The 25,391-nt window shown below is 40.3% G+C and overlaps 1 protein-coding gene across 1 annotated transcript in view; it reads left to right on the top strand.

Annotated features, from left to right (window-relative positions):
• ARRDC3 (arrestin domain containing 3) overlaps positions 1–25,391 on the top strand; it is a 689,774-nt gene that overhangs the window by 650,533 nt on the left and 13,850 nt on the right. Inside the window, 3 exon segments of the mRNA XM_049769142.1 lie at positions 24,553–24,744; positions 24,747–24,803; positions 24,806–24,838. Coding sequence (XP_049625099.1) covers positions 24,561–24,744; positions 24,747–24,803; positions 24,806–24,838 — 274 coding nt within the window. The 5' untranslated portion in view covers positions 24,553–24,560.

Genomic DNA, 25,391 nt, shown 5'->3' with positions numbered 1-25,391 from the left:
TCAAAGCCATCTACCAGAAGCCAGTGGCAAATATTATCCTCAATGGAGAAAAACTAAAATCCTTTCCTCTAAATTCTGGTACAAGACAAGGCTGTCCTCTCTCACCACTCCTATTCAACATAGCACTGGAAGTACTTGCTATAGCGATTAGGCAAGAAAAAGATATCAAGGGAATTCAGATAGGAAAGGAAGAAGTCAAGCTCTCACTGTTTGCAGATGACATGATACTCTACTTAGAAAACCCTAAGACTCTACCAAAAAGCTTCTAGAAATAATAGATTTGTATAGCAAAGTGGCAGGATACAAAATTAACACACAAAAATCAATGGCCTTTTTATACACGAATAATGATAGGGAAGAAATGGACATTAAGAGAACAATCCCATTCACATTAGTTCCACACAAACTCAAATATCTTGGAGTCAACCTGACTAAAGATGTGAAGGATCTATACAAAGAAAACTACAAAACACTGCTCCAAGAAATAAGAGAGGACACGCGGAAATGGAAACACATACCATGCTCATGGATTGGCAGGATCAACATCATTAAAATGGCAATACTTCCAAAAGCATTGTACAGATTTAACGCGATTCCTCTAAAGATACCCATGACAATTTTCAAAGAAGTGGATCAAATACTTCTGAAATTCATCTGGAACAACAAACAACCTCGAATAGCTAAAGCACTCCTTGGGAAAAAGGAATATGGGAGGCATTACTTTCCCCAATTTTAAGTTGTATTACAAAGCAACAGTTATAAAAACAGCATGGTATTGGAATAAAAACAGACCCTCAGATCAGTGGAATAGGCTTGAGTACTCAGAGAAGGTTCCTCAGACATATAACCACCTTGTTTTGATAAAGGAGCAAAAAATCCTAAATGGAGCAGGGAAAGCCTATTCAACAAGTGGTGTTGGCACAACTGGTTAACCACTTGCAAAAAAAGCGAACTCAGACCCCAGCTAACACCATATACAAAGGTAAAAATCCAAATGGATTAAAGGACCTTGATATCAGAACTGAAACTATAAGGTATATAGAACAACATGTAGGTGAAACACTCCAGGACATTGAGACTAAAGGCATCTTTAAGGAGGAGACAGCACTTTCCAAGCAAGTGGAAGCAGAGATAAACAGATGGGACTATATTAAGCTGAAAAGCTTCTGCATCTCAAAGGAAATAGCGCCCAGAATACAAAGGCCACCCACTGAGTGGGAGAAATTATTCACCCAATACACATCAGATAAAGGGCTAATATCCAAAATTTACAAGGTACTGACAGAACTATACAAGAAAAAAACCAACTAACCCATCAAAAAAATGGGGAGAAGAAATGAACAGACACTTTGAAAAAGAAGAAAGGCAAATGGCCAAAAGGCACATGAAAAGATGTTCAACATCACTAATCGTCAGGAGATGCAAATCAAAACTACTATGAGGTACCACCTCACGCCACTGAGATTGGCACACATCACAAGAAAGGAAAACAAGCAGTGCTGGCGGGGATGTGGAGAGAAAGGAACTCTTTTTCACTGCTGGTGGGAATGCCGTCTAGTACAACCTTTATGGAAAGCGATATGGAGATTCCTTCACAAACTGGAAATTGAGCTTCCATACGATCCAGCTATACCACTCCTAGGAATATACCCAAGAAACACAAAAATACAATACAAAAAACCCTTCCTTACTCCTATATTCATTGCAGCGCTATTTACAATAGCCAGACTCTGGAAACAACCAAGATGCCCTTCAACAGATGAGTGGCTGAAGAAACTGATGGTACATATACACAATGGAATACTATGCAGCCATCAGGAGAGATGAAGTCATGAAATTTTCCAATACATGGATGTACATGGAATCTATTATGCTGAGTGAAGTAAGTCAGAGGGAGAGAGAAAGACGCAGAATGGTTTCACTCATCTATGGGCTTTAAGAAAAATGAAGGACATTTTTAACAGTATCTCAGAGACAAGAGAGATGAGGGCTGGTAGGTGCAGCTCAGGACATGCAGCTCATCACATAGAGTGATGAGTGCAGTTGCAGAGATGACTACACTGAAAACTATCATAAAATGTGAATGAATGAGGGAAGTAGAAAGCCTGTCTCGAGTACAGGTGTAGGGGGGTTGGGGAGGAGGGAGATCTGGGAAATTGGTGGTGGGAATGTTACACCGGTGAAGGGGGGTGCTCTTACATGACTGTAATCATACCAACTATAATCATGTTTGTAATCACGGTGTTTAAATAAAGATAAAAAAATAAAAAATAAAAACCCACCTAAAAAAAAAAAAAAAAAAAAAAAAAAAAAAGAAATTAAGTCATATACATTTTATATGAAAAATCTACTTTAGATCTTTGTTCTCATAATTAAAAAAATAAAAAAAATTGGCAAAAGCCGGCTCCCTGTGTGTGACACCAGGCGGGGAAAATCCACGAAAGTACACCGGCCCAGATGGGGCTCAGCTGTGAAAGGACTGTGAGTGTGACCTGTCTATGTCTGTCTACTGTCCTCTTGCGTGAAACTCTTGCGAGTGGGGCAAAAAGAGCCTCCAGAAACCTCGCTCGCCCAGACGCCATTTTCAGGGAGGGACTTCAGAGCATAAAAACCGGCTAAGCTTTGCAAAAGCCAGCTCCCTGTGTGTGACACCAGGCGGGGGAAAATCCTGCCGAAAGTACACCGGCCCCAGTGGGGCTCAACTGTGAAAGACTGTGAGTGTGACCTGTCTATGTCTTGTCTACTGTCCTCTTGGCTGTGAAACTCTTGGCGAGTAGGGCAAAAAGAGGCTCAGAGGAGCACGGCCGCTCCGCTTCGCTACGCGGGCCGTGCACTCTTTCTAAGGAAAGGACTCCATTGCAACAAGAACGAAAAATCACACTAAGAACGGTGCTATATCACAGAAGCAAACATTTCTCTCTGGACTGTCTTCTCTGTTGCATGCTCGGGCCTAAGATTTGACCCAGTGTGAGGCTTCATCCACGGAGGACTCCCCTCCCATAGAGGCAAGTCAGCCCATCCAGAAAGGGAGGAGCCAGAGGAGTGTGCTGCCTACATCATAATAGACAATGAATACCACCACAACACACGTAGAAAAACCCACAATACAAGTGTGACAATGGGGAAAACAACGCAGGCCAGCATCAGACCATAGAGAATGAAGATGACCAATTCTGAGGACCAGATAATGGATCTGAACAACTAATCACCTCTCAGATAAGGACTTTAGACTAGCAATATGGAAGGTGCTCAACAGACTCCAAGAAACCATGGATCGAGTTGAACAGAACACTAATAAGAACCAAGAAAATATGAAGGCAGAAATGACAAAACTCCAAACTGAAATAACATGTCAGACTAACAGGACTGAAAAAGTCAGTAAACGAAGTGAATGACAAAATGGATAAGCTCTGGGACAGTGGTATCAGAAAGCTGAGAATAGACTTGGTGCTAGTGGAAGATGAGATACATAACAATTCCATACAGCAGGAGAGATTGGACAAAAACTTAAAGCAAATGAGCAGACAATGGAAAAATTAGTCAAAGAATGGGAAACAGACGAAAATAGAAGTCTATGCTAAGATCAACAGAAACAACTTAAGAATCATTGGAGTCCCAGAGACCCAGGAAGAAAATTTCCAGGAAGAATCAATGGTCAAGAACATCATTAAAGAGAAACTTCCAGAGCTAAAGAATATATGTGATCAAATCCTGCATGCCCGAAGAGTCCCAACCAAAAGAGGACCCCAGAAAAACCACCCCAAGACACATCCTAGTCACAATGACAAATCCCACAGATAGAGACAGAATTCTGAAAACAGCAAGATCAAAAGGGGAAATCATGTTCAAGCAAGCTTCCCTGAGATTTACAGCAACCTGTCACCAGAAACACTCAATGCCAGAAAGCAGTGGTGGGGATATTGTGACAACGACTGAATGAAATGAATGCTTCACCCAGATACTATACCCAGCAAAACTCACTTTCCGGTTTGATGGAAGAATACATGGTTTCACAGACAAAAAAACAGCTCAGAAACTTCACAGACACAAAACCAGTCTTAAGAGAAAGAACTGAAAGGACCTAATCTAAGACAAGACTACCCAAAAGACAACACCAAATTTTGAAATAAAGATGGCGTTAAATCCCAGGGACAATTCTTTTCTCTCAACGTCAATGGACTAAATAGCACCAGTTAAGAGACACAGAGTGGCGTAAATGGATCAAAAAACTCAATCCAACCTTCTGCTGCCTACAAGAAACGCACCTGAATAGTCAGAACAAACATAGACTCAAAATAAAATGCTGGAGAAAAGGGTTATCCAAGGCAAACAACACCCATAAAAAAGCTGGAGTGGCCATACAAATATCAGATAATGCAAACTTTATACTCAGGAAGGTTGTAAGGGACAAAGACGGGAAATTTTATATTAATCAAGGGGTACGTAGAGCAGGAAGAATTCACTCTCGCCTAAACATATATGCAACCCGAATAAGGGGCCAGCAAAATATTTAATACAACTGTTAACAAATCTGAAAAATATAATTCAACAACAACACAATAATTGTGGGGGGACCTTAACACGTCTTTTGTCAACACTGAACAGGTCAACCAGACTGAAACCCAACAAGAATATACTAGACCTGAGGAGAGAAATGGAAGAAAGAGGCCTAGTGGATATATATAGGGACACTCCATCCCCAGAAACCTGGATACACATTCTTCTCCAATGTACATGGGACATTCTCCTAGGATAGACTACATGCTGGCACATAAAACATACCTCCATAAGATCAAGAGGATAGAAATTTTGCAGACTACCTTCGCTGACCACAAGGCTCTGAAATTATTTGTGAACTCCAAAGGGACTCAGAAGAAACACTTAACCCTGGAAGTTAAAACAGCCTCATGCTCAATAACCAGTGGATCCGAGATGAAATCAAGGAGGAAATAAAATGGTTCCTGGAAACAAATGACAATAAAGACACAAACTCAGAACTTATGGGACACAGCAAAAGCAGTACTGAGAGGAAAATTTATAGCTTTGCAAGCACACATTCAGGAAAGGAAGAAGGAGCTTACCTGAGTAGCTTAATGACACAGCTAATAGAACTAGAAAATGCTCAACAAAGGACCCGAAGAATAGGAAGACAGAAGAAAATAACAAAGCTGAGAGCAGAAATCAACGAAGTGGTGGAAACTCCAAAAACAATCCGAATGATCAACGAAAGCAGAAAGTTGGTTCTTTGAAAAAATAAACAAGATTGATAGACCACTGGCAAACCTAACAAGAAAGAGAGAGAAACTTGATAACTCGTATCAGGAATGAAAAAGGAGAGATCACTTACTGATATGACAGAGATTCAAAGGGTAATCAGAAACTCCCTTTGAAAAACTCTACGCCATTAAAAATGAGACACTAGGAAGAAATGGATAAATTCTTGGACTCTTATAATCTTCCACGGTTGAAGGAAGAGGATGTAGCATATCTAAACACCCCCATCACCATTGATGAAATTAAAACAGTAATCAAATGTCTGCCGAAAAACAAAGCCCAGGTCCAGATGGATTCACTAATGAATTCTATCAAACTTTCCAAGAGGAACTACTGCCAATCTTGGCAAGACTCTTTCATGAAATTGAACAAACAGAAACACTTCCAAATAGCTTTTATGAAGCCAACATCACCTTGATACCTCTAAACCAGACAGAGACGCTACCAAAAAGAAAATTAAAGACCAATATCACTGATGAATGCAGAATGCAAAGATCCTCAACAAAATCCTGGCAAATAGGATTCAATGCCTCGTTAAGAAGATCATCCACTATGATCAAGTAGGTTTCATCCAGGGAATGCAAGGCTGGTTTAACATCCGTAAATCTATCACACATAATACACAACATCAATAACAAGAAAAATTAAAAACCATCATGATCATATCAATAGATGCAGAGAAAGCACTTGATAAGGTCCACAACACCTTCCTTGATCAAAACTACTCAGCAAGTAGGGAATGGAGGGAACCTTTCTCAATATAGTGAAGGCCATCTACCACAAGCCAGTGGCAAATATTATCCTCAATGGAGAAAAACTGAAAGCCTTCCCTCTAAATTCTGGCACAAGACAAGGCTGTCCCTCTCTCACCACTCCTATTCAACATAGCAACTGGAAGTACTTGCTATAGCGATTAGGCAAGAAAAGGATATCATGGGAATCCAGATAGGAAAGGAAGAAGTCAAGCTCTCACTGTTTGCAGATGACATGATACTCTACTTAGAAAACCCTAAAGACTACCCACCAAAAAGCTTCTAGAAACAATAGAATCATATAGCAAGGTGGCAGGCTACAAAATTAACACACAAAAATCAATGGCCTTTCTATATACCAATAGTAATAAGGATGATATGGACATTAAGAAAACAACCCCATTCACAATAGTGCCACACAAACTCAAATATCTTGGAATCAACTTGACTAAATATGTGAAGGACCTAAACAAAGAAAACTATAAAACGCTGCTTCAAGAAATAAGGAGAGGACACACGAAATGGAAAACGCATACCCTGCTCATGGATTTGCATGATTAACATCATCAAAATGTCACTACTCCCAAGGCATTATACAGATTTAATGCCAACCCTCTAAAGATACCCATCGACATTCTTCAAAGAAGTGGATCAGACACTTTTGAAATTCATTTGGAACAATAACACCTCGAATAGCTAAAGCAATCTTGGGAAAAAGAATATGGGAGAAATTACTTTTACCCCAACTTTAAACTGTACTACAAAGCAACAGTTATCACAAAACAGCATGGTATTGGAATAAGGATAGGTCCTCAGATCAGTGGAATAGGCTTTTGAATACTCAGAAAATGTTCCGCAGAGAGATACAACCATCTAATTTTTGATAAAGGAGCAGGAACAATCCTAAATGGAGCAGGGAAGGCTCTTTAACAAGTGGTGTTGGCAAAATTGGGATAGCCACTATGCAAAAAATTAAACTTGACCCCCAGCTACATCATGTACAAAGGTAAAATCCAAATGGATTAAAGACCCTCGATATCAAGCCCCAAAACCTTAAGATATATAGGAACAGCCCATAGGCAAGACACTCCAGGACATTACAGGGCATCTTCAAGGAGGAAACTGCACCTCTCCAAGCAAGTGAAAGCAGAGATTAACAGATGGGTAATATATTAAGCTGAGAAGCTTCTGCACCTCAAAGGAAATAGTGCCCAGGATACAAGAGCCACCCACTGAGGTGGGAGAAACTATTCACCCAATACCCATCAGATAAGGGGCTAATCTCCAAAATATACAAGGCACTGACAGAACTTTACCAAGAAAAAAACATCTAACCCCATCAAAAAATGGGGAGAAGAAATGAACAGACACTTTGACAAAGAAGAAATACACATGGCCCAAAAGACACATGAAAAAATGTTCCACATCACTAATCTTCATGGGAGATGCAATAATACAAAAACAACGATGAGATACCACCCTCACACCCCAGAGAATGGCACACATCACAAAAGAATGAGAATAAACAGTGTTGGCGGGGTTGTGGAGAGAAAGGAACTCTTATCCACTGCTGGTGGGTATGCTGTCTAGTTCAACCTTTATGGAAAGCGATATGGAGATTCCTCACCAAACTGGAAATCGAGCTCCCATACGATCCAGCTATACCACTCCTAGGAATATACCCTAGGAACACAAAAGTACAATACAAAAACCCCTTCCTTACACCTATATTCATTGCAGCTCTATTTACCATAGCAAGACTCTGGAAACAACCAAGATGCCCTTCAACAGACGAATGGCTAAAGAAACTGTGGTACATATACACAATGGAATATTATGCAGCTGTCAGGAGAGATGAAGTCATGAAATTTTCCTATACATGGATGTACATGGAATCTATTATGCTGAGTGAAATAAGTCAGAGAGAGAGAGAAAAACGCAGAATGGTCTCACTCATCTATGGGTTTTAAGAAAAATGAAAGACACCCTTGTAATAATAATTTTCAGACACAAAAGAGAAAAGACTGGAAGTTCCAGCTCACCTCAGGAAGCTCACCACAAAGAGTGATGAGTTTAGTTAGAGAAATAACTACATTTTGAACTGTCCTAATATTGAGAATGTATGAGGGAAATGTAGAGCCTGTTTAGGGTACAGGCGGGGGTTGGGTGGGGAGGAGGGAGATTTGGGACTTGGGTGATGGGAATGTTGCACTGGTGATGGGTGGTGTTCCTTTTATGACTGAAACCCAAACACAATCATGTATGTAATCAAGGTGTTTAAATAAAAAAAAAATATGCATTAAAAAAAAAAAAAAGAGGGCCGGGCGGTGGCGCTAAAGGTAAGGTGCCTGCCTTGCCTGCGCTAGCCTTGGACGGACCGCGGTTCGATCCCCCGGTGTCCCATATGGTCCCCCAAGCCAGGAGCAACTTCTGAGCACATAGCCAGGAGTAACCCCTGAGCGTTACTGGGTGTGGCCCAAAAACCAAAAAAAAAAAAAAAAAAAAAAAAAAGAAAAATCTACTTTAAATATATTACAAAACAATGAGGGTTATTTAATAAATTGTGGGAAGCAATATTTCCTATTCGTTGTTTAAATCATAGCTTTTTAAAAGTCAACATTGGGGCCAGAGTGATAATGCAAAGGTAGGGCATAAGGCCAATCCAGGACCAACAGGGGTTCGATCCCCATCATCCATTTGGTGTGAGGAGCCAGGAATAACCCCTGAGTGCCACCAGGGGGCCCAAATCCCCCCAACAAAAATCTGATTTTATTAGAAAAAGAAATCTATAATAATATCACTACATATAGTTTTAGAACAAAGAAGTTAGGACTGGAACAAGAGCACAGTGGGGAGGGCATTTGCCTTGCACACAGTCAACCAGGGTTCAATCCCCAGCATCCTATATGGTCCACCAAGCACTGTCAGAAATAATTCTGAGTGCAGAGCCAGAAGTAACCCTGAGCACTGCAAGATGTGGTCCAAAAGCCAAAAAAGAAAAAAAAAATTATTAACTTAGTATGGCAGAATCTGGATTTGATCGCATAAACCCTATTTGATTACTGAAGCACTGCCAAGAATGCAAGAATGATCCTTGAGTGCAGATCCAGAAGTAACTCCTGAGAGGAGGAGGAGGAGGAGGAGGAAGAGGAGGAAAAGGAGGAGAAGCGGGAGGAGTAGGAGTAAGGGGGGGAGGGAGAAAGGGAAGGGGGGAAAAAGGGGAGAGGAAGTGGAAGGAGTTTGGGGAAAGAGGAGGAAGGTGGGGGAGGGAGGAAGGGAGGAGGAAAAGGAAGGGGAGGAGGAGGAGGAGGAGAAAAAGGAAAAGACAAGGACCAGAGGGAAACTGGGGACATTAGTGGCAGGAAATGTGTACTGGTGAAGAGATGGGTGTTGGACATTGTATAACTAAGACTCAATCATAAACAACTTTGTAACTATCCCATGGTGATTCAATTAAAGAATGTATTTAAAAATAAAGTGTCGCTCACTTATAAGCTGTAACAGAAATTTAAAATTAATAAAATATAATGAGAGTCTGACAGCTGGAACCATGCCTACAGTCATCATGTCTGCACTTGGCCAGCTCCACAAACTAATTGTTTTTGATAGAAATGTAAACCAAGCCATGAAAAATTATGGGAACACTGGCCACACAGCTGAAAGCTGACAATCTTGGGAGGAGAGGGCAAACCAAGTCACCACTCTACTAAAGTCCTGCCTTCTGCACACATCACCCACAATTTTTGCTTCACCGATGGTCCTGCGTCACCCTTCCTCCATTGCTCTCTCAGAAAGTCAATCTAACCAAAACTCCAGGTATACCAGTATTTGAGCTGACATCACCAAGACTATTTTTGGAGTGAGTGCTGTTACTCCACCCCACCTTCCTGTATTCCAAAAGCCATAACAACCACAAACATGATCCCACAAAAGCCATGGTCTCAATATGGAATTCCTGGACCATGAATGTGGCTGTGCAACAACTCCAATTTTTTAATACTACTATCCCTGTAGGAACACAACAATTGAGATGCCAATGTGTATCTGAAGCCAATCTAATGTTCAAAAACAAAATAAATAGCAGAATGATGGACGTTCAACAAACATTAAACCTTCAGACAATGACTTAATGATCTCACTGGGAGATAAAATAATATAGATAAATTTTCTTGTTGCTATACTCGTTTTTTTTTCTCTTTTGGAGGGTGGGTGGGGCCACACCTGGTGATGCTAAGGGGTTACTCCTGGCTATGCGCTCAGAAATCGCTCCTGGCTTGGGGGGGGACCATATGAGACGCCGAGGGATCAAAGTGCAGTCTTTCCTAGGCTAGTGTGGGCAAGGCAGACACCTTATCGCTTTTGCCACCACTCCAGCCCCATGCTATACCCTTTCTTTTTTTTAATAATTTCTCAACTGAAAACAAATAATTTATAATCAACTATGTCAACTATGTGATACACGGTGTTTAAGTAAAGTGTCTTATATAAAAAATAAATAAAAGAAGTCAAAGTTAACAAAATCTTAAAGTATAGAACTGAGATTTATAAATAAAAGAGGAAGCCAGGGATGGAATACCAGATACTGTGCTTGCCTTGCATGTAACCAACCCAGGTTCCATCCCCAGTAAATGATCCTCAAGCCCTGCTTTTTTCTTTGTTTTTGTTTTGGGACCTCACCCGGTGACACTCAGGGTTACTCCTTACATGCTCAGAAATCCCTTCTGACTTGGGGGACCATATGGGACACTGGGGATGGAACCGAGGTTAGTCCTGCATCAGCCACAAGTTTGCAAGGCAAACACCCTACCACTGTGTTATTGCTCGAGTCCAAGACCTGCTATGAGTGATTCCTGAGTACAGAACTGAGAGTAAGACCTTAGCACAGCCAGATGTGGCCCAAAACTTAAAAACTAAATAATAATATAAACCCCAAAGAAAATCTCCTTATTGACATTCAGCTTGACAAGTATTAATAAAGATTAAGCATAAATTTCACATTTTTCTTTAAGAAGTATATTCTTCTTTTCTTTTTCTTTTTTTTTTTTTTTCATTTGGGGTCACACTCAGCAGCGCTCAGGGGTTACTCCTGGCTCTATGCTCAGAAATAACTCCTGGCAGGCTCAGGAGACCATAAGGGATTCCAGGATTCGAACCACCGACCTCCTGCATGCAAGGCAAACACCTTACTTCTATATTATTTCTCCAGCCCCAAGAAATATATTCTTTTTTATATGGTTTTCCTTGTTTGACACATAGGAATGTCATAATTTTTTAATATAGATCTTTATTTAAGCATCATGATTACAAGTATGTTTGTAGTTGGGTTTCAGTTATAAACAGAATACACCCCTTCACCAGTGCAACATTCCCACCACTCTTATGCTTAGTATGATTTTTCTTAGAACTATACATCCATGAGGCCGGAGATATAGCACAGTGGTGTTTGCCTTGCAAGCAGCCCATCCAGGACCTAAGGTGGTTGGTTTGAGTCCCGGAGTCCCATATGGTTCCCCGTGCCTGTCAGGAGCTATTTCTGAGCAGATAGCCAGGAGTAACCCCTGAGCGCTGCCGGGTGTGGCGCAAAAACAAAACAAACAAAAAAACTATACATCCAAACATGTCATTGAAAAGATGACTTGTTTTATACTACTGAAATTTCAAATTTATGTTAAAAAAAGGCTAGGTAATAATACTGATATATCATTACTGATAGCAATTATCATGATAGTTTTGGGGAGTTCTTCAGATTCTGTTTAGACATTAATAGGGGAAAGTGAACTAGCCATTGAATTTATTTTTTAAATAATATCTTTAAGCATCATGATTACAAACATGTTTGTAGTTGGGTTTCAGTTATAGAAAAAGTCCTTCACCAGTGCAACCTTCCCACCACCAATTCCCCCCACCTCCTTCTTCCCCACCCCCTGCCTGTATTCAAGACAGGCATTCTACTTCTCTGACTCACTACTAGCCATTGAATTTAAAGCACAATAAAACAATACCATCAAAAAATTTGAAGGAAGATAGGAAGAAGTTATAAAAAGATGTGGAGCTCTTTATTCTGTCTGGTTGGAATATCTGTCAGTGTGGCAACTGAATTTAGCAAAAGGGATAGAAGGAGGGAAAGGAAATAACACAGCAGTGGGATGTTGTTCTGGGCACAGAAAGCAGCATGTAACTGCACATTGGCAACAGCAAGACAAGCTAACAAAGGGGACAGAAGATGTTCTTGACAGGAGTATAGAAAGTTAGCAAATGAGTAGGAGGAGACGGCATATGAGCCGTAGGCTGGGATGCAGTAGGAAAGGGCCTTGGTGTAAGGATGAATAACTTAAATTTAATGCAAAATATTGTAAAGGGCACGGTGAAGCAAGTCCAGAAATCCAAAATAACAGCTATAAAACAGCATTTTAAACTATCTAATGGGTACATATTTAGACAGGGAACCTTCAAAAGGCAAAGTGTAACAGTCATATCTAAATATATTCAAAAATTAGCCTAATTTTTCTTTTACTAGAAATAAAAACAAACAGAAATTAGAGTTGCTTTTTTTTATTTCTGGTTTTCACAGTTTAAATAAATAAGAGGAAAACTAAATCAACTTTAATTTTTAATAAATAGTAACAAGGGGCTGGAGAGGTGGCGCTAGACGTAAGGAGTCTGCCTTGCAGGCGCTAGCCAAAGAAGGACCGTGGTTTGATCCCCCGGCGTCCCATATGGTCTCCCCAAGCCAGTGGCGATTTCTGAGCGCTTAGCCAGGAGTAACCCCTGAGCATCAAACAGGTGTGGCCGGAAAAAAAAAAAAAAAGAAAAGAAATAGTAACATGAGAAGCCCCCATGACAGCCAACCACTGAACAACCTAGCAGCCCTGCTTCTCCACAAAATTACAAAAGAAAATAATGGCTGCTGATACTTCCCAGATAGACTTGTCCTGGTTGATAGCTCTGTGGCGGTCTAAGAAAGAGAGTGAGAGATATATTACCCTTTCTGCATGAACTATAACAAACCAACGCCACACACAGGGACACCCTCCAACACAGGGACACCCTCCAACAGCCCAGCTCCACAACTTTACCTTATCTAACTTCCAAGCCACCAGATTTGTTTTAGATCTATTTTTTGTTTGTTTGTTTGATTTTGGTTTTGGGTCACACCCGGCAGCGCTCAGGGGCTACTCCTGGCTCTATGCTCAGAAATCGCCCCTGGCAGGCTCAGGGGACAATATGGGATGCCAGGATTAGAATCACTGTCCTTCTGCATGCAAGGCAAACGCCCTACCACTCACTGTGTTATCTCTCCGGTCCCTGTTTTAGATCTATTAATTAATATCTTATAGTAGTATCAGATCAGTAGCATCACAGAAAATCTGATAGGGAAATTGCATAGTAATCTATCAACTTCCTTGAGCCTAATCAGTAATACAGAAAGCTAACTATCACCAATAATAGCCCAGTAAATCCTTAGACAATAATTTTTAGTAGCACCATTGAGATATATAACAATCGTTTCAAATTGACCTTTGTTGGGGTTGGAGTAGTAAAACAGTGGTAGGACGTTTGCCTTGCACTGGCTGACCCAGGATGGATGTGTGTTCAATCCCATCATCCCATATGGTTCTGAGCCAGGAGAGATTTCTGAGCGCAGAGCCAGGAGTAACTCCTGAGCACCAAGGGGTGTGACAAAACAAACAAACAAAAACAATCAAATTGACCTGTGTTGATCTAAGTTTTGATAATTCCATTTACCTTCATGTTGTAACAAGTAATATGAAGTAAACTTGTTTGTGCCTGCATGGAGGAAGTTACTGTGAGGGGTGGGAGATTGGGGACAATGGTGAAGAGAGATAATACTGGTGGTGGGATTGGTGTTTAAATATTTAATGTCTGAAATAATTGTATTATGAACAACTTGGTAAATTACAGTGTTATAATAAAATTAGAAAGTAAAAATAAGTAGTAATGGGGCTGGAACAATAGCACAGCAGTAAAAGGCTGCTTTGCATGCGGCCAACCTGGGATAAACCTGGATTCAAACCCCAGTATCCAGATGATCCCTAAGCTTGCCAGCAGCAATTTCTGAGTGCAGAGCCAGGAGTAACCCCTGAGCACCACTGAGTGTGGCCCAAAATCTTTATACCTAAAGGTATAAAAAATAAGTAGTAACATGAAAATAGAAGAAAGGTGATAATTAAGGCAAAATAAAAACTATGATTTTGAGTAAACAATAATATGAAATAAGAATTCCTTGGCAACTTCTTTACTAAAGTGTTTGTTTAGGAAAAAAAAAGTTGGGGCCAGGAGAGATAGCACAGCGGCGTTTGCCTTGCAAGCAGCCGATCCAGGACCAAAGGTGGTTGGTTCGAATCCCAGTGTCCCATATGGTCCCCCCGTGCCTGCCAGGAGCTATTTCTGAGCAGACAGACAGACAGGAGTAACCCCTGAGCACCGCCGGGTGTGGCCCAAAAACCAAAAAAAAAAAAAAACCAGTAAGGGGCTGGAGAGATAGCAAGGAGGTAAGGTGTTTGCCTTTCATGCAAAAGGTCATTGATTTGAATCTTGGTATCCCATATGGTCCCCCAAGGCTGCCAGGAGTGATTTCTGAGCATGAAGCCAGGAGTAGCCCCTGTGCGCTGCCAGGTGTGACCAAAAACAAAAATAGAAACAAAACAAAACAAAAGAGAAAGGCAGAAAGTGCAATTGGTGATATGGAGAGAAACCCTGGCAAATTTCCAAGCCCACCAAAATGCCTGAGCCTTATAGATAAGGACCTAAAATCAATAGTTAATGTTTTAGCAACAGAAATCAAGGAGACACTTTCCTGCAAAATTAAGTGAACTATAGATGAACCAACTCAAATCTATAGATCAAACAAGTTCAAAGAAGAACTCTTTCAGGAGATGGGAGAATCCATACAAATGGAACTGAAGGAACTAAAGAACATGTTAGTAAGCTATAGTAGCAGAATTACTCAGGTGGAGAACCACATTGACAAACTTGAAGACAAATTACAAGCCAGTATTGATAAAGAAGTCAGAAAGAAAGGAGAGACAAAATAATGGAGGAAAATTTAAGGTACATAATGAACAAAAATAAAAGAAATAATCTCATAATTATAAAAATACCAGAAAAGGGGGAGGTAAAAAGAGAAGAACAAGTAGTGAGGAAGATAATAGTAGAGAACCTTCCCATTCTCTGGAAAGAGGGTGCCAAACAAAATAGATCCTAATAGAACAACATTAAGAAAGATAGTTCCAAATAAGAAAAAATAGAGATGAACTCTTTATAGTAGTGAGTGGGAAAAAAAACCCTAAGTATAAAGGAAAGGACATCAGAATCAGACCAGATCTCCCACTTAATACAATGCAGGTAAGAAAAGAGTGGAATGACATATTCAAACTACTGAATGAAAGATACTTTCAACCTAGAGTCTACTACCCAGCAAGACTCTCATTTTTATGAGAGGTAGAGATAAAAAAAACATTCTTAGACAAAAAAGAACTGGCAACATTCATGCTAACCAAACTGACTATAAATTAACTACTCAAAGATCAGCTGTATAAAGCAAATACCCAATTGTAACAGCAACAATCCTACATTCTGTCAATTGTATATATAATGGCACAAAAGCTCATTCTGTCAATTGTTTTCTTAGAAAACAATGAACTAAACCTGTCTATCAAAAAACACAGAGTAGTGGGTCAAGAAACAAAACCCAGGGGCCGGAGCTATAGCACAGCAGTAAGGTGTTTGCCTTGTACATGACCAACACAGGACGGATCCCAGTTCGAATCCCTGCTTCTCAAATGGTCTTTAGAGCTTACCAGAAGCAACTTCTGAGCACAGAGACAAGAGTGACCCCTGAGTGTAGCTGGGTGTGACCCAAAAACCAAACAAACAAACAAACAAAAAGAAACAAAACCCATCCATTTGCTGTCTACAGGAAACACACTTAAAAGTACAGGATAGATACAGCCTCAGAATAAATGGATGGAAAACAATTATGCAAGCTACTGGGAAAAAAAAGCTGGGATAGTCATACTTAGGTCAAATGGCATTCAAGCTCAAGAAAGTATTTAGAGGCAAGAATGGAAACTACTTATTGATCAGAGGGACAACAGACCAAGAAATACGAACTCTGATCAACATTTACACACCAAATGTAGAGTCAGCAAAGTATCTAAGGCTATTGCTCACAAACCTAAAGAAACATATAGATGGAAATGTAATAGTAGTGGGAGATTTCAACATGCCAGTATCATCACTGGCATATGTAGATCTACTAGATCTAGATCTACATATCTACTAGGTAGAACACAGCAAAGACATAAGAACCCTAAATGAGAAACCTGAAGAGCTGGGACTAAGGGATCTCTGTACAGGGCCTTTAATCCTCATAAAGTTACAAATACATTCTTCTCAAGTGCATGTGAAATATTCTCTAGGATAGACCACATTTTAGGACACAAGTCCTTAATAAATTCACAAATATAATTACACCATGAATTACACCAAGCACCTTATAAGACCACATTAATACAGAGGCCAAAATTGATTGTAAAAAGAATATGTTGATAAAATATAATACCTGGAGACTAAATAACAAGCTGCTCAACAACAGCTGGATTAAAGAGGAAATCATGAAAATCACAAAAATATTTCTTAAGACAAAGGATATTAAGAAACAAATTACCAAAATCTATGAAACACAGCAAAAACAGCAATTGGGGGGAAAAACACATAGCGATCCAGAGCCAGAGCAGTTATGCAAGCAGTAAGGCTTGCCTGTGCTAGCCGAGGACAGACAGCAATTTAATCCCCCACCATCCCATATGGACCCCCAAGCTAGGAGGGATTTGAAAGTGCACAGCCAGGAGTAACCCCTGAGTGTGGCCCAAAAAATAAAAATAAATAAATAAATAATAAATAAATAAATAAAAAACATAGCAATTCAGAAGTACATAAGGAAAAAAGAAAAAGACAAAATCAACACCCTAAAGGCATATATTAAATATCTGGAAAACCAACAGCAAAGAAGCCCAAACACAAGCAGAAGAAAAAAAATATAAAAACAGCAAAAATTAACAATTTATAAACAAGGAAAACAATATAAAGAATTAATAAAAACCAAGAGCTGTTTTAGAAAGAATAAACAAGATAAACAAACCAGTGGCAAGAGTCATAAGGGAATAAAGGGGAAATGCTCAAATAAACCGGATCAGAAATGAAAGAGGAGAGATTACAACAGAACCACAAGAAATCCAAGACATCATGAGAACTTATTTTTTTGTTTGTGTTTTTTTTTTGTTTTTTGGGCCACACCCGGCGGTGCTCAGGGGTTACTCCTGGCTGTCTGCTCAGAAATAGCTCCTGGCAGGCACGGGGGACCATATGGGACACCGGGATTCGAACCAACCACCTTTGGTCCTGGATGGGCTGCTTGCTAGGCAAACGCCGCTGTGCTATCTCTCCGGGCCCATGAGAACTTATTATTTAAAAATGTACTCTGTTAAGCTAGAGAACCTAGAAGAAATGAACAGATTACTAGAAAAATAAAATTTTCCAAAACTGAATGAGGAAGTATAAAGCCTAAATAGCCCAATCACAAGTAAGGAAACTGAAACAGTAATTAAGAAACCTCCCAAGAATAAAAGTCTTGAAAGAGATAGGTTTATGGTTGAGTTTTAACAAATATTCAGAGAAAAGTTACTACCATTGATCTTTAGACTCTTCCAAAATATTGAAGCGACAAGAATCCTCCCTAATAACTTCCATGAAGCTAACATCACACTCATTCCTGAAGCTGACAAAGATACTACCAAGAAAGAAAACTACAGACCAATCTCACTGATGCAAAAATCCTTAACAAAATCTTAGCAAACAAAATTAAACAACACATCAAAATGATTATACATCATGACCATCATCCCAGAGATGAAACAATGGTTCAATACACGCAATCAATCAACATCATATACCACATCAATAAAAGGAAGGATAAAACCCACTTGATCATATCAATAGATAAAAACAAATTACCAAAATCTATGAAACACAGTAAAGCATTTGAGAAAATCCAGCACCCATTTATGATGAAAACCCTCAGCAAAACAGATGTAGAAAAAACATTCCTCAAGATAGTAACAGCTATCTATAAAAAGCCCACAACCAACATTCTTCTTTTTTTTTGGGGGGGGGGCCACACCTGGTGATGCTCAGGAGTTACTCCTGCTATGTGCTCAGAAATTGCTCCTGGCTTAGGATACCGGGAATCAAATTATGGTCCATCCTAGGTTAGCATGGGCAAGGCAAATGCCCTACTGCTTGCACCACCACTCCAGCCCCTCCAACATTATTCTTTTTTTTTCCTTTGGTTTTTTTTTTTGGGGGGGGTCACACCCGGCAGCGCTCAGGAGTTCCTCCTGACTCTATGCTCAGAAATCGCCCCTGGCATGCACGGGGTACCATATGGGATGCTGGGATTTGAACCATAGTCCTTCTGCATGGAAGGCAGATGCCTTACCTCCAGGCTATCTCTCCAGCCCCCAACATTATTCTCTTTTTTTTTTCTTTTTTTTTTTTTTTTATGTCTCCAACATTATTCTTTTTTTTTTTTTTTTTTGGTTTTTGGGCCACACCCAGTAACGCTCAGGGGTTACTCCTGGCTATGTGCTCAGAAGTTGCTCCTGGCTTGGGGGACCATATGGGACACCGGGGGATCGATCTGCGGTCCGTCCAAGGCTAGCGCAGGCAAGGCAGGCACCTTACCTTTAGCGCCACCGCCCGGCCCTCCAACATTATTCTTAATGGCAAAAAACTGAAAGCATTTTTACTAAGGTCTGGCATGAGGCAAGGCTATCTATCCACTGTCTTTACTCTTTTTTTTTTTTTTTTTTTTTTTTTGGTTTTTGGGTGCTCAGGGGTTATTCCTGGCTCCATGCTCAGAAATTGCTCCTGGCAGGCACGGGAGACCATATGGGACGCCAGGATTCGAACTGATGACCTTCTGCATGAAAGGCAAACGCCTTACCTCCATGCTATCTCTCCGGCCCCTGTCTTCACTCTTATTCAATATAGCATTAGAAGTCCTAGCGAAAGCAATCAGACAAGAGAAGGAAATCAAAGGAATCCAAATGGGAAAAGAGGAAGTCAAACTATTTTTATTTGCAGGTGACATAATGATATACATCGAAGATCCTAAAGAGTCCACAAAAACAGCTCCTAGAAACACTAAGCCAATGCAGCAAAGTAGCCAACTACAAAGTCATACACAAAAGACAGTTGCATTATTTTATACAAATAATGACTCAGAAGAGAAAGCAATCAAAAAGTCTGTCCCATTTAAAATAACTTTCAGGGGTCAGAGAGATTTCACAGCTGTAGGGCATTTGCCTTGCATGTGGCCAACACAGGAGGGACCCAGTTTGATTCCCAGCATCTCATATAGTACCCCAGCCTGCCAGGGGCAATTTTTGAATGCAGAGCCAGGAGTAGCCCCTGAGCACTGCCGAGTATGGCCCCAAAACCAATCAATCAATAAAATAAAGTTAAAAAATAAAACATAAAAAAATTAATAATAACAAGTACCTAAGACTGAACCTAACAAGAGAGGTGAATGAGCATACGACAAAAAACTCAAAACACTTAAGAAATTGAAGAAGACCTAAGAAAATGGAAGAATGATTCCATGCTCATGGATTGAAAGAATCAATATCATCAAAATGACCATCTTACCTAAAATACTATAGAGTTTCAATTCAATCTCTATTCAATTCAGACAACATTCTTCATGGACTTAGAACAATTAATAATAAAGTTTGTGTAAAATAAAGTCCTTCGATAGTCACATACATATTGAAAAACAAGAAACTGAGAGGCATCTCGTTACCTAATTTTAAGCTCTACTACAAAGCCATAGTGATCAAAAAGACTTTCAGAACAATGGGTGAGAATAGAATATTTTGCAACAACCCCCCAAGTATATAGTCAATTAATCATTAACAAAGAAGCCAAGAATAAAGACAGTCTCTTAACAAATGGTGTTGGAACAATTAGATAACCACTTGTAAAAAATCAAATATGGATCCATATCTCATACCTTACACAAAAAGTCAACTCAAAGTAGATAAAAGACCTTGAGATTAAACCCAAAAATATAAAGTTCACTGAGGAAAACATAAGCAAAACACTTCAAGACTTAGACCTCTAAGAAATCTTCAATGAGAGGATGCCAATGGCAAAGGCTATTGCATCAAATCTGAATCAAACTAAAAAGTCTCATTATGGCAAAAGAAAAACGGGCTAAAATTAAAAGACAGTTAACTAAATGGGAGAAAATATTTATACTCAACACACCAGATAAAGGTTTGATATTTAGGATATACAAAGCACTCACAAAGGTTAACTCCAGAAAACCTAAAATGAAGACACTTCCCTGAGGAAGACAAACAGTTGGCCAACAAGCACATGAAAAAATGTTCATCATCACATATCATTAGGGAAATGTAAATAAAAACAACAATAAGATATTATCTTATACCAGTATGGATGACACAAAAGTAATGGGAACTGGGGCCAGAGAGTTAGCACAGCAGTACGGTGTTTCCCTTGCATGCAGCAGATTCAGGACGGACTATGGTTGGAACTCAAGCATCCCATGTGGTCCCCCAAGCCTGCCAGGAGCGATTTCTGAGTGTATAACCAGGAGTAACTCCTGAGCACTGCCGGGTTGACCCAAAAGCAAACAAACAAAAGACAAAAAAAAAAAAGTAATGGAAATAATCTCTGTTGGCGGGAATGTTATGAGAAAGGAACTCTCATCCCTTGCTGGTGGGAATGCGGCCTGGTTCAAGCCCTATAAAAAAACAGTATGGGGGAGTGAGGGCGTTTCTCAGTAAACTCAAACTTGAGCTGCCATACAATCCAGCAATCCCTCTTTTGGGTATCTATCCCCAAGACAGAAAAACATTCATTCAAAAGGATGTATGCACACCACTATTCATTGAAGCACTCAATACAATAGCTAGGACTTGAAATCAATCTAGATGTCCAATAACAGACAAGTGGAGCATGAAGATATGATACATATATACTATGGAAAACAACAGAGCTGTAAGGAATGATGCAATCATGCAATTTGCAGCAACATGGATGGAACTGGAAGATTAATTACATGAAGAAATACAACTCCAAATTGGAGTTGTCTCGAACACCCTTGGCCCCAGAGTATGGTGAGAAGGAAAGAAACTGAATGGAAGAGGAGAAATACAAGTATGAAAGGATGGAGACCAGGAGTCAAGTGGTCTCAGGTGCATTGGTAGTGTTAAAAGTGCAGAACTAAATATCCAAGCCAAAGACAACAACAATGGAATCAAGAGACCCAAACTTTAACAATCTAAACTTAAAATGGCCCTTTTATACAAGCAGGCTGGGAGGGCAGGGGGTGGTATGGAATGCACTTGGGGAACATTGATGGAGGGAGTCAACAGTGGTGGTGGGATTGGCCCTGATTTGTTGTATGTCTGCGGCTCAACTATGAAGGACTGTGTAAATCACAATGGTTTTAATAGTGTTTTTTTTTTTTTTAAAGGAAAAGGCAGTAAAGTTAAATAAAATAAAATACAACATAATAAAAATTATGATTTGTAATATCCAAAACACTTCAAATAGAAGAGATAATATAATGTAGTGACAGGAATGAAATAAACAGTGTGTTAAAATGACTCTCCTGGGCCGTAATAATAGCACAGTAGGTAAAGCACTTGCCTTACACACGTCTGACCCGGGTTCAATTCCCAAAATCCCATAAAGTCCCCTAAGCCTTCCAGTGATTGCTGAGCTCAGAGCCAGGACTGAGCCTGAGCTAAGGAAAAATAAATAAATAAATAAATAATATATATATATATATATTCTTAAAATAGTAACTATCTTGAGATTTGATTTTATTAAATGCAGTAGATTAATTCAATAAATTTTCGTATTTTCACAAATAAATAATATTGAAATTACAAAATTTTTTTTTTAATTCTGAGGAATTCATTGACGAGCTCTTAATTCAAAAGTGAGGCTGGAGATGTGTGTGGCTCAGCAGCAGTGTTTAACTTGCATGTGAGAAATACTGATTTCAATCCATGAAACCATAAAATTTATTTTATTTTATTTTGGTTTTGGGGTCACACCCGGCGGTGCTCAGGGCTAACCCCTGCGCTCAGAAGACTGCTCCTGGCAGGCTTGGGGGGCCATATGGGATTCCTGGACTCGAACCAGGATCCGTCCTATGTTGGCCACATGCAAGGCAAACGCCTTACCGCTATGCTATCGCTCCAGCCCATGAAATAAATTTTTAAAATCTAATAATAAAGATTGTAATACAAATCACACCTTTTCATCTACTCCTTGCCCAATATCATTTAAATTTTTCATGTGCATCATTTGACCTAAACACTGAGCAAGTTCACCAATTTTACCACCAGGTGGCGAGAAAACCCAAGCAGTATTTGTTATGTAGCTTTCCAAGCACTTGAATTACTAGAATGTTTCCACCAGGTGTCAACCTAGAGGAGGAAGACTATTTTTCCCCCCCATTCAGGAGAACTGGAGTACATTTTTGAAAGAACCATCTACCCTAAGAAAGGTAAATGACTTGCCTACTATTTGACCAAATGGTGTGTATATTTATACTCTCTATTTGAACTTTTAAGTCTGATATTACCATGTCAACTAAGTAAAATTTTGTTTCTTCCTTCCCAAGCAAAACCAATAAGATTATTGTGATTCAGAGGTTCAACTTATTTATACCTACTGTACAAAATAATAGAATATATTTTATACACAGTCAATAATATTCCAAACTCTACTGGGGTAGCTATATAGTTATTGATTCATATACTTTTGTCTTTCCATGTTTCTCTTACAAAAATCACTGATTTTCAAAAAAAAAAATCTACCTGTCTATGCTGTTAAGCACTAAATCCCAGTGTGATTTTACAAAAGCATTGTTTGTTGCCAAAAGATTACAAATGAGACAAATCTAATTCTCTGGAAGAAGCAGTATGATCATTACTTTGTTGAACAATCCCAGGCTCTAAGCAGAACACTGCTGAACACTGAAGCATCCATTTAAGCACCGTATGCACTTTATCAAAACCCAACTACAATCATGTTTGTAATCATGGTGCTTAAATAAAGAGTTTATATTTAAAAAAAGATTTCTGGATCATGTCGTAAACATTTGAAACTGAAAACACTATGTCATGCTGCCTTTTCTCAGGTGGAGCTTTTTTTAGAACAAATTCTAATTTTATTCCTCTGCACACAGGAATGGAAATCATGACATATTCTAAAACCTAGGTGGTGTCGTTCAAAAGCACTTTTTCTCCTTCGAGAAAGTGGCTAAGCCTTTTTTCTCCCCTGGTAGTAGCATCCTGTCAACTATCTTGACTGTTCTTCGTGGCTAATTATGAAATCGGAGGGGAAAAAAGATGCTGAGGACAAGGCCAAAACCTAAGGATTAGACTAGCTTCTCTTTCTTCTTTCCAGTTATTCCCTTGCAAGGCCCCAATGGCCTAAAAAACCCAGTTTCTTTTCACCTTGCCTATCAAGCAGAGAGGCCTTCAAAAACCAACCAACCCACACACAAAACACAATCCATGCTCCTATCTGTGAGCATTCATTCTTGCCTGGGTGTCATCCAGTTTCCTTTTAAAAATTCGTCCCTTTTCAGTTCACCTATCTATCTACCAGGCTCTGGGCCCAACCTCCCCTTCCCCCATCTCCCAGCACCCATCACTTTGTCCTCCACCCAGCCAGGCCATGGGGAGGGAGGAAAAGCAGTGCCAGCTATGCACACTTGGCCCTGCCTCGCCACAATTCAGCCTTGCAAGGCTTTGCCCAACAGCTCCGGATCCTGTCCTGGGCCCATATTACCCTGGCTGGCACCCGGCTGCCAGCTCTCCCAACCAACCAGCTCTCTATTAAGATGTATTCGGTAGGTGGGCTCCAGGCGGGGTGGGGGGGGCGTGTCAGGTCGAGGTTTTACGGTAGCCAGCCTACCAATCGCAGCCCACAATGCAGAGAAGTCTAGTTGAGCCTCCCTCCCTCCCAGTACTGTACCACGGGCGGACGGAGCGGAGTGAGCCGGGCGCGGGAGGGAGGAGGGAGGGCGAGCGGGGCGGCCGCGGCGTGCGCATGCGCACGGGGGTTGTTTTCACAAAGCTGCTGCTCAAGTGAGCTGGCAGCCTCCAGCCGCCCGTCTTGTAAGGAGACCACTTGGAAGAGCAGGACGAGCGCGGAGCAGCGGCCGGCCCGCGGCTGCCCTGACTTGGGAAGCGAGCGAGCGAGCGAGCAAGCCCAATGAACTATCTGTAAAGAATTACCGATCGCTCTTGCACGCTTTCTTTTTTCTCCTTTGCACGGCCCAAGACATCGATCCGTGTTAGGGAAAAGATCACATTTTTTTGTATATGTGATCTGGACTTTTTTGTTCGTTTGTTTTTGGTCTTAACATTCTATTTTTGTAGCTTTTTTTTTGCTATCAACATGGTGCTGGGAAAGGTGAAGAGTTTGACCATCAGCTTCGACTGTCTTCATGACAGCAACGTCCCCGTGTACTCGAGCGGGGACACCGTCTCAGGAAGGGTGCATTTGGAAGTGACTGGGGAAATTCGAGTCAAATCTTTGAAAATCCACGCCAGGGGACACGCCAAAGTCCGCTGGACCGAATCTCGAACGCCGGCTCCAATACTGCCTATACCCAGAAGTACACCGAAGAAGTCGAATATTTCAACATAAGGACGTCTTGATCGGGCACGAGAGAGGTGAGTTTGGGGCTGATTCCGGAAAGACCCGGTGCTGCGTTCGGTGTGCCATGCTGCGCGTATTACAGTTGGCAAGATTTGTGCAAAGTTGGGAGCTTGGGCTTCTTGACATTCACCGTGTGCGTGCAGGCATCTGCAAAGTGACTGCAAACTGCACTTACTCCACCTCCACTGTGCCCAGCCTGGTCTTGCGATCCATTTGCACTTTAGACATTCTGCTTCATTTCATTCTGTTATTAGGAGGTTTTCTGATCCATGGTAAAAAAATATATATATAAAAAAATTGGGGTCTTTTTATGAGATTTTTTTTTGACTCCCTTGTGGCTGACAGCCTTAAAGCTTAAAAAAAAAAAACACTAAGCTGCTATGAAGAAATTTTGAAGCATTTGGAAATGAATTAAAAGGTGCATTGCATTTTTTTTTTACTTGGACACGTCCAAGATATTACAGGTTTGCTCCTTGTTCTTTGGGAAAGGTTTTCTGGGGCTTCTTTTGACATATGTCTGAACACCCCACGTGTTTTTCCCCTATTTTTTTCCTCGATTCCTTTTAG

Source organism: Suncus etruscus, chromosome 2 (assembly GCF_024139225.1).
Source record: "Suncus etruscus isolate mSunEtr1 chromosome 2, mSunEtr1.pri.cur, whole genome shotgun sequence".
In the NCBI taxonomy this organism is placed as follows: domain Eukaryota; kingdom Metazoa; phylum Chordata; class Mammalia; order Eulipotyphla; family Soricidae; genus Suncus; species Suncus etruscus.
Note: the sequence above shows the minus strand (reverse complement) of the source record. Positions and strands in the feature narration are given on the sequence as shown.